The sequence below is a fragment of the Monopterus albus genome, unplaced genomic scaffold (genome assembly GCF_001952655.1).
Source record: "Monopterus albus unplaced genomic scaffold, M_albus_1.0 scaffold35.1, whole genome shotgun sequence".
Lineage (NCBI taxonomy): Eukaryota > Metazoa > Chordata > Actinopteri > Synbranchiformes > Synbranchidae > Monopterus > Monopterus albus.
The window spans coordinates 609,414-620,189 of record NW_018127915.1 but is presented as its reverse complement, the minus strand read 5'-3'; the positions used below and the strand labels follow the sequence as shown (position 1 = coordinate 620,189).

The 10,776-nt window shown below is 42.6% G+C and overlaps 1 protein-coding gene across 2 annotated transcripts in view; it reads left to right on the top strand.

Annotated features, from left to right (window-relative positions):
- The window catches only part of prkcbb (protein kinase C, beta b), an 81,311-nt gene that overhangs the window by 53,625 nt on the left and 16,910 nt on the right, over positions 1–10,776 (top strand). For both annotated transcript variants that reach the window (XM_020597786.1, XM_020597785.1), the window contains exons 10-16: positions 2,591–2,764; positions 3,849–3,940; positions 4,898–4,960; positions 5,510–5,648; positions 6,138–6,218; positions 6,629–6,736; positions 10,421–10,561. In XM_020597786.1, the coding sequence (XP_020453442.1) occupies positions 2,591–2,764; positions 3,849–3,940; positions 4,898–4,960; positions 5,510–5,648; positions 6,138–6,218; positions 6,629–6,736; positions 10,421–10,561 (798 nt within the window). The remainder of the gene's footprint in view (positions 1–2,590; positions 2,765–3,848; positions 3,941–4,897; positions 4,961–5,509; positions 5,649–6,137; positions 6,219–6,628; positions 6,737–10,420; positions 10,562–10,776) is intronic.

Below are 10,776 nucleotides of genomic sequence, written 5' to 3'. Positions count from 1 at the left end.
AGTCACCTGAATTTGATGCGAGTCCATGTGGCGCCGTTGATGCAGGATGACATCAACAAAACTGTCCAACCTGTCAGTTCACATGACTTCATGGTTGCAGTTTATGCTTTGCTGGTCTTGCTTTCCCATTGGGACCAACTCAACCAGAGCAATTTTCTGAAAACAATACGTGCACATACAGACCAAGCGTTTAAAGGTGCAACAGCCAGAAAAGACACTGCAGCCTTTGCAGTTTGTTATATGGCAGAATAAGAGGTTGAAAGATGAAATTATACCCATTTTTAAACCATCAGATTTGCTGTTGACCTAATCTAATTTGCTTTCATTAAACTGCCTCCAGCTTGTCCAGAATACCGCTGCTCGTGTTTTACTGGTACTCGTGAAAGAGGACATATTACCCCTGTGTTGGCGTTCCTCCACTGGTTACCTGTTCATGTCAGAATCCAGATAAAATCTTGTTGATGGCTTTCAAAGCATTCTTGGTTTCAAAGATTCTTGGATTAGCTCTGCCGTAGCTTTCTGACCCTTTAAAACCCTGCAGTCCTCCCAGACCCTTCAGATCGACTGATCGCTTCCTTCTGGCTGGCCCTTTTTACTGAACTTAAAAGTTGAGGTGACCATGCTGTTGCAATTGCAGCTCCAAAACTGCCTTTACATATTAGATCGGCTCCATCTCGACTTAAACATTTTACTATGCTAAGGCGTTTGACTCGGTTTGACTGTCTTGGTTTGTTAGATTATTCTGTCATGTTTAATTTTGTAAAGCACTTTGGTCAACATGATACATCTCGCTGTTGTCTGCTTTCTTTATGCTCTAATGATATGCCTTAAATGTTTTGGTCACCTTAGTATCAGTGTAAAGAAGTGACAGTCTTTGTGGGACCAAACAGGAAACTGCTTCTGTGGAGGTAATGGCTACACAGACTATATGATATATGACAATTTAGACTAATACAACACAATGCGACAGAGGGTGGTTTCATTTATTTTCCACGGGCAAATTCACTTTGCAAGGTCAGCAGAGAAAACAGTGGCATCATTTACAACATATGACAGTTAATATCCTCTGGACTGCTTTCTTGTCAAATGACCCTGAACAACTTTCTTGGATAAAAAGGTGTTCCAGCAGCAGCAGCAGCAGCAGCAGCAGCACACGCCGCAATTCACACTGTAGTAGAGTTGCCAGTTCATGCTACACTGAACCTCGATGAGATCATGAAGTGTAAGTCTGAAGTTAACCGCCTAGGATTACAAAAAAAGTTAAGGGTGTAATAAAGGAGCAACATATGCTTGTCTTCTTAAATTTGTCACCATGTGTGTAATGTTTCCAAAAAGCTGTTTTTCCTGCCTTGTGTCCTGTGCATCCATAGTCTGCAGAGGGATTTGCTGATGAAATCCACTGGTTTTATGTTTCTCTCTCTCTCTCTCTCTCTCTCTCTCTCTCTCTCTCTCATGTTGGTCTTGTCTTTGTTCTCACGGTTGCATAAAATGAGCTTCAGGCCAGATGGTGTCCTTCCTCTCTGTTTTAACTTTATAGAGTTTGTACTTGCATAGAGTCACACTTACACCATATGGGATGAGTCCATGCATTTACACACACATACACTCTGTGCTGAACTTGTGCCTGCTGCGTTTGTCTAATGAGACCACCAGCATACTCCCAACTTTAATACATATCAAAACTTTAAGGCTCAATATTACACCACACATTCTTGAACTGCAGCTGCCCTTTATGCAAACACACATTTATGCCCACACACACAGCTCGCTCTGTCTTTTTCCATCTCTGCTGTTCTCTCTGTAGAATTCTGAACCTAATACCACCTCTGTATTAGCATATTTGAATATTTATAAGACACAAAGCAAAGGTGCAAAGTTTCTGATCTTATGGGGAAAACAATTATAAAGTGGACATAAGGTCACGCTTTCTGCTCTACTCTTGATGGGTGTTGTGAGAATAATGACTGTGATATTTTTTCATTATTAAGTTTACACTTATTTGCAGCAACATCTAACCATAAGTTTGATAGTGGATAGTGGTTCTGCTCATTGTTCATGGACGCTCTACTGCACACTGCTGTTTGCAGACATACATGGTGAATCGCAGTTCCACTCACTGATTGGACGTCTCCCTCACTTGTGTGTCTTAGTCCCGCCCACATAGGACACAAGGAAAAGATGCAAGGAGAAACTGTGAGGAGAGAAGAACCGAGGAAACATGTTTTAACTGACATGAGATGTCTTTTCCTTTGATCCTTCATGTGAATCATCCAATCACAACCTGATTTCCAATAAAGAGGCGTGTCAATCTGTAAAGGAGCCTTTAATCACCTGTGTTCCCTCTATCCTGTCTGTATTTTTCTTTCCTAGCTTCCTTCTCTTCACAAGTGATGAATCTTTTTCCCATCTTGTCCTTACTCGCTCTGTTGCTGCCTGGACTCTGACCAAATGTCAGGAAAGCGTTTCTTTATCACTGCACTCCTGAATCCCTGCCCTTTACAGTGAGGTGCTTGTATCAGGTTTTTGAATAATGATGAATTTACCTTACTCGTCTTTTCCACCTGTCTTCTCCCTGTCTTTGTTTCTGTAGGTGATGCTGGCAGAGCGTAAAGGGACAGAGGAGCTATATGCTATAAAGATCTTGAAGAAGGACGTTGTGATCCAGGATGATGACGTAGAGTGCACCATGGTGGAGAAGAGAGTGTTAGCTTTGTCTGGAAAGCCACCGTTCTTAACACAGCTGCACTCCACTTTCCAGACTATGGTAGGTGGGCCAGGAATATTCTACAAAATATTCTATGTTCTTTGAAAAACAGCAGCCCTGTTTTATACAACGTACAGTAATTTTTACTTGTCTGGGAAACTGTATTTTGTCTTTCTGCAATCATTGCAAGCTGAATAGACGCCCTTCCCTTTCGTAGCCCCCACACATTCACACCATCTTTGATCAGACGGTGTCCTGCCAGAGGACACAGCGGCACTGCTCCTGAGTGCTGTGCTGTTAACAGCGGCCACTCTGCCTGTGTTGACCAGATCACAGCGGGAATATTCGATTCATGCTCATCTCCTGATGTACAGTCCGTATTACACTAAAGATGAGTCAACAGAGAGGCTAGCTCACTGGGTCATACTTAACACTGAGTGCAAGCCATTTGCATTCACACGCTACAGAAACCCACTCATTTGTACATTTGTCCACTGATTAATGAGCATAATATGTTGGGAATCCACTTGAGGTTGCGGTGGTGGGCAAATAAAGCTGACCTGATGACCCCCCCCACACACACACACAGCTATAATATTAAAGTATAGACACTTGTATTTTGTGTACATGTAGTTCACATACAAAAACATTTACATGCACTGCACATAAGCAAATGCTCCTAAGACTCAGAGAGTGCATTAAAGCTACGCACACACACAGTGATGCACATTAAAAGCCCTGACACACTTCACAGCTTCACAGTATTTCTTCCAAACGAACACACATGGCCACGAACCAAATTCCTGCACACTCTCTTACTGTGGCAATTTCTGTAGATAATGGACAAGGATTGGCTCTTAAATTGATGTGGCTGTGTTCCCTCAGCTGAAGACTGATTGAACGGTCAGATGACAATGCAGTCACTTCTGCCTCACTTTCTCTTCCTCTGTTTTTTCCTTCCTATGTCATTTTTCCTCTCATTTGATTCGTCCCTCTCCAAGTTACCTCTGAACAATCCCTCTCTCTCTGCAGTGTCTTTCTTTTACTTTTACTCTCACTATCGTTGCGTTCTCTTGACCTCTCACCAGCTTTAATGAACTTTTTGACCTTGCTCTCTCTGGCCTTTTATCCCTCCATACTGTAGGACCGTTTGTATTTTGTCATGGAGTACATAAACGGCGGAGATCTCATGTATCAGATTCAGCAGGCTGGCAGGTTCAAAGAGCCCCATGCTGTGTGAGTACACACACACACACACACACACACACACCAACCACTCTTTCATGCCATCATAACGCAAAATCTCAATCCCCTACTTATAGGTGTTTCACAGTTTAGTAACACTTTTTTAACCACACTGAATAAGCCATCAGCGGTGTTTGTCTGGCTCGGGTGATGGATGAGCAGAGCCTGGGATGAAAGATGTTCTTCGCCCTGATGCACGTTGCTGCTCCGAGGAACTTCAAAGACAGGAGAGTAATCCAGAAACTCCTGAGAGTTTTCAGTGTGTGGAATACCTCCAGAGCTGCAGAATAGAATTAAGGTGGCTGGTGGGATCGCTGATGTCAAGGCGAACTGACGGGCTGACATATTTGACAAGCAGGCTGTCGGGAAAGCGAGAGCCGTGGAAAAATCTGCCCTTCACCTGCCTTATGTGGAATGAGTTTCTTCCCTCAGGCAGAAGGTTTAGAGTGCTGAAGGGCAAGTCAAACAGGATGAGGGACTCTTTTATCTAAGGCCACCGACTTTTTCTACTTTGTTTTAATTTATTTTTCAGACGATACTCAGGATATTCTGTCGTCTGTACTTAGTTCACCAGTATATGTATGATTTGCATCTAAAGCTGTGTTGGCTTCTTCCTTATCAACATTCAGATCACAGATAAAATATCCAATAGAATCTGCGTATTGTTCTCCAAAACCTTCAAATGATGCTTGACGTCTTTAACGTGCACTTTACTAACAGACATTGTGCACGCCCACACAAGCACACAACATAATTGACTGTGTGGTCAGTGTGTCCAGACTCCTCCTGTTGGTCTTATCAGATGCTCTCTGGCCTTGAAAAGACAGCACTGACCTTTCAGCTGACACACGCACATGCACACACAAATTATTTGTTTCCACCCTGTCCTTTCCCTCAGCCTCTCTCTAATTACCGGTTCTCTTTGTGTGTGTGTGTGTTTGTGTGTAGATTTTATGCTGCAGAGATCGCCATCGGTCTGTTCTTCCTACATCTAAAAGGCATCATCTACAGGTAACCTCCACCCCACAGTATACTCAATATATATACAGCAGTAGCACTAAACCATGTGCTGCTCAGTCGCAGTCTAACTCTGAAAGTATGAAAACCATAACACAAATGTAATATTCTGTTAAAGTTATTAACACACCAACGTGTCTATATTCATGTAATCTACAGACGGTGACATATTGTTGCATAGGCTCGGCAATATGACACACGTTTATAATACAATATGAAAGGACGGCCACATTTATTGTGGAGAACCCTCAGTTTATTAATGGTGTAATATACTGATAATATGTGTAGAATTACTGCAAGGCTCAAACATAAGTAGCACATTTCTATTCTGAGTTCGAAAGAGGCAATTTGTGACAAATGTGTTAATTACTGAAGTACTGTACTGTTGTATTTTCAATTTGTAGCTTAACATTTTTAGCAAATCATGGGTAGAGAACACTTGTAAATATTAAATCAGAAATTTCTACATAAAAGTGAAGAACTCCAGTTGAGCCAACAGAGCAAAACGGTCTTGTCGGTCTGTGTTGTGTCGTTCCCCTGTAGAGACCTGAAGCTGGACAATGTGATGCTGGACTGTGAGGGCCACATCAAGATAGCAGACTTTGGCATGTGTAAAGAAAACATGCTCGATGGCATCACTACCAAGACCTTCTGTGGAACACCGGACTACATAGCCCCTGAGGTATAGTTGGTGCTCTGGCCTGTGTTCACACATCATGTTCTGTTGACTCCTACAGCTGCTATAGAAAGGGTTTCAAGCAGTAGAGTGTACAGAAGTGGAAGGTGAGTACAGTATATTTACTCCTGTACTGTACACACAGTAAGTACCAATTTAAAGGCTTGTATTTTAATGTCATGGGACTTTATACTGTGACATCTGGAGGTACTGGTTACTTTACAAATTAGGATTTTTATGTTCAAAACGACGGACTCAATCAAACTGACACAACTGCTATTATCAGGGACAAACTTATCATTGCTTATAAGTGTAATGGGATTATGGGGAAAGTGAGCGGTGTTGGAGGAGGTTTGCACTCTCTGTGAGCGCTGTCTAGTTTTGTTTTTTATCAAAGTTCAGTTGGGGATTATATTATTATACTGTACACTACCTTGCCTAAGTGATTTTAAGTGTTGATGGCGACTTTTCTGAACAAAGTCTCTTATATTTCAGATCATAGCCTACCAACCTTATGGTAAATCTGTGGACTGGTGGGCCTTTGGAGTGTTACTGTATGAGATGCTCGCTGGACAGGTTGGTCTGTGTGTGTGTGTACGTGGGTTTATTCTCTAAGTGTTATAAAAAAGGTCTACATGAAAATTGTACTGGAAGTCTGGTGAATGTGTGAGTCCAGCTCTTCTCAGCAGCATTTGTATTCATAAGAAAATGTGTAAAAAACACACGGTCCTGACTGCAGCTTGTACAATTTGACACTGTGTAGTATAAGGTTAGCTATGAACTTTTACCCATTAATGAGTTTTTCTCCTATGGGATTAATAATTGTTGAAAGATGATGTGACACTTTGAAATCCTGGATCATTAGGAGGTGGTGCTGTATATGTGTGAGCCCTGCAGGATGTTGATTCAGAAACTTTTTAAAGCTTTTAATGGTTTCATTATATATCCTCTGTTTGTCCCGTGCTGCCCTCTGCTCACCTCTCCAGCCTCCATTTGACGGTGAAGATGAGGATGAGTTATTTCAGTCCATCATGGAGCATCACGTCTCCTACCCCAAGTCTATGTCCAAGGAGGCTGTCGCTATCTGTAAAGGGGTGAGTGTGCACACACAGGCACCACAAGTCCTTGTCTGTCTTGCAAGCTCAGCCTTGCTCCCTCCTCACAAAATCTCTCTCTTTTTCTGTCTTGCTCACTCACTTTCACACACACACACACACACACACACACACACACACACACACAAAAGAGAGAATCAGGAGAGTATTAAACTTGAGGAACAAGAAAAGGGGGGAGGTGAACAGAGGAAAGAGGCAGAGAGGGACATCAAAATTATCTGCATAATTAAAACCACTGTGGGAAAATTTATTTGGAGTGAGACATCACTGTTCACTCTGTCCTGCTTCCATCTCTTTCTCCTTCCCTCTCTCTGTCATAACGCCGTCCTCTGGCGTCCTTTTCTCTCCACAGCGCTCATTAAGCCGCTGCTTTGCTTTTTCCATTGTACGTCTTTAAAGCTTTAGTTCAGACCCCCCCCCCCCCCACACACACACACACACACACACACACACATTGTGTTGCTCTAATAGCTTGAGCCTGTGCAGTGTGCTCTGATGAATGTGGAAACACCTCCTTAAAAAAGAGCAGCCAGTACCAAAAGATGCTCTGACTCTTTCCAACTGGTCCGTCGTGTGTGTGCGCGCGTGCGTGCGCCTGGTATTACTCACATTGCGGAGGCCGAAATCAGTTTATACAATCACATTGTGAGGACTCGGCCTTCCTTGTTGTTACCAGATGCTATTATTATTATTATTGCTACAGTATGAACGAAGTGGCTCCTCTTTATCAAACCACCTCTCTGGCTCATTTTCCAACTCCTCGCTTCACTGGCCACAGCCGACTACGCTCGCACACACAAACTGGCTGATGTATAAAATGTTTAGAGACACATTCAGTCCTTGTATACACAGCCGGTCGCCTCTCTCTACTGATTTTATCAGCATTCAGGACCTAACCAAGTTCTGCTCTAGGGCTCTGAGTATCACTCCAGCCTTTTACTGTATAACACACATGAACACACAAGCAAGATTAAAAAATACTTACATAGATGAGTCAGTGTATGAAAATAAAAACAAATATTTTTGCTCATCAAGGTATGCAGAGTTTCAAAAATAAAAGGAGGGAGAAAGAATGAAAGAAAAACATGCAGTACAGACATGAATCGGGACACAGTTTATTGTGTATACCAAGCTAAAGCTAAGTCGGACTAATCCAGTCAGTAAATCATCTATAATGGTGAAAGTTGAACAGTTTGTCTCATTTAGCCTCGTTGATATAAATGGGGTGAACAAAACTAGAAACACTGAGTGCACCTGAAGATGTCATATGCAAACTGATACCAGATATGTTCAGTGAGGTACACACACACACACACACACACACACTCGTGCACACAGGCTGTGTGATGTATTAGTGATGATTACTGGGTTGTAATGCTACAACAGTGGGTCTTCAGTGGAGCATGAAGGCTCTCTTCCATCCCTCACAGCTCTCGCTGCACCCTGCCTGCACTGCCTGGGTTTCCTCAGTGTGTGTGTGTGTGTGTGTGTGTGTGTGTGTGTGTGTGCATGTTAGCAGTACATGAAGCTTTCCTTTTCAAACGTAACAAGATGCTTCCATTTATGAAAAAAGAAAAATCTACTCAGTGAAACCCAGCTTAAGCCTGTCTGGTGTTTTTTTAGCTTTACACATTTATTTTGTAGGAGTCGACTAAAACCAGGAATATTTTGTGTAGCTCATCAGTCAGAAAGGTGGAATTTCTGTAAGGAAAGTTTTTTCCGTTGCAGCTGATCTGTCTCATGTCCGACCGTGCTGTCTTACTCTGTTTCAGCAGCTGAAACGGGCACTTGTTTTCCTAACATAACTGGTGAATATCAGTATAAATCTGAAACAGTCCAGTCATTTACAACAACCGAATTAATACTGTTCACAGCTGATATGAATGCAAAGGACCCCTGGTTGTTTGGTTGTGTCTGACTGGTGGCTTTGATCACTGAAAACCTTTCTAGCATTGAGCTGCTGCTGCTTTCACCATGATGATGCTTTCACCGGTTATCAGTGTTTTAAGGTGGAACTTTCCTTTAGCGAGTTTGATTCTTGATTACAAACTGTACTGTGTTTATACAGTAGGCAGGCTTGTGGTTTACAGTGCGTGTGTGTGAAGTGATCAGAAATATCTCCACTGCTTCCACCAACTTCCATATTTCATAGCCAGCGATGGGCCACACCAACATAGAGGTGTGCGTAAAAGCGTAAAGTCAGACCACAAGTGCATGTAGCAGAAAATATTCCGAGGGCAGCGATGTCTGGATAAAATTATCTGTCAGGTCAGATCACCTGCTTTAATGACTTCATCATTTAAAAGTGTAATACACAGCCACTGTTTGACTTTGGAGCACATCAGCAATTTGTTCCTGCTGTTCCATGATGGCTGAATGTATTTCATTGACTCATGGTGAAGGACGTTATACATTCTACAAACAGGTTAGATTATTGTTATTACTGTAATTTAACTCACAAAAAGTGCTCTTTGCATCAGTTGGAAAGTTGGACAAAGGCTCAGCTCGACCACGTCGCCACTTTTTGTGGCAAAGGGCTCCACTTGGGGCAACGAAACTGCTAAATATTCCATTTTATGTTTTGGTGCATGTTTAGTGATTTTGAAAATGATGCAATTATCCGTCATTGAAATGCTGACATGAATTTTATATGTTTAATCTAGTATCAGGTTTGATTCTGCCTAGAAATCAAGTCTCAGAAGTAAAACAAATAACCTGATGGTACAGGTTCTTGGTAAACTTGCTGCACTGTTAGAGCAGCCAGTTGGTACAGAGTGACCAGAACAAGTAAATCATGATTCTGTGGCCCAGCATCGTGATTTACCAGCATTCACGTGATTTACATCATGATTTACCCCACCAATTATCATTGGTTCGGAAAAATCATTTATTTTTCATCTGAGAAATTATCCCTAGCCATCAACGTTTTGCATTCCTTTTAATTTCGGCATGTGCATGTGCCCGTGCACTTATCATGGAGCAGCCACTGCACTTATGTGACCACATATGTGCATATGCAGTGTTCGCTCGACAGACCTATGAAAGATGTGCTTTAGTTCCAATGTAATGGGTTATGATGGGGGCACACCTACACATACGCGCTCTCACTCAATCTTGATGCTTTTCTGGACGTCTTGTGTGGACAGACATCACAAACTGTCCTTAATTTTACCTGTGGATAAACAGCTCTATTATTTGTCTGTAGGCTGAGGTTTGGTGGCTCCTCGCTGGTCCCCAGGAAGTAGAAGGTAGAATGGATGGTTTAAAGGAAGGTGAAGAAATGGCATTAATAAAAGTAATGGCATTAGTTTACGAACAGAGATGGGTGAATGGAAGCACTGAGGCAATGAGACAGGAATAAATTAGATGAAGGAGCCCACTGGAACATGGGGGGCATTGCATTGGCACACTGATGAGTGTAGACCACATGCAGGTCACCTGGAGTTTAGGTTTGTGACCACAGGTTATCTAAATATTACAAGAAGCTAGTTTGGTGAACATGGAAATGATCCCTGCTCAGCATCAGCATGTTATCATTGTCTTACCGATGTTGGCATCTGTTTGCAGCAGCTGCACGTATACAAACAATAATGAAAAGCAGAAAGGTTAGACTGAGCGATGAAGTGAAGAAAGGAAATAATTCTTTCTCCGCTGCTTGTCCAGCTGATGACGAAGCATCCAGCGAAGCGACTGGGCTGTGGGCCGGAGGGGGAGAGAGACATCAGGGAGCACAGCTTCTTCCGCTACATGGACTGGGAGAAACTGGAGAACAAGGAGGTGCAGCCACCATTCAAACCCAGAGCTGTAAGTATGACCACACTGGACACAACATCACCCAAAACAAGGGCAAACCCGCCACAGCAGAGACCAGGAGTTTAGTTCCCGTTGGTGGTTAAAGATGCTTCTTAGCAGTGTGATTGTGGTTGCACACACACCACCTCCCCTGTTTCATTCTCTCTTCGCTCTTTGTTATTTTACTCATCTTTTTTAATTCAATGCGATCTTTCTGTCTCTTTCCC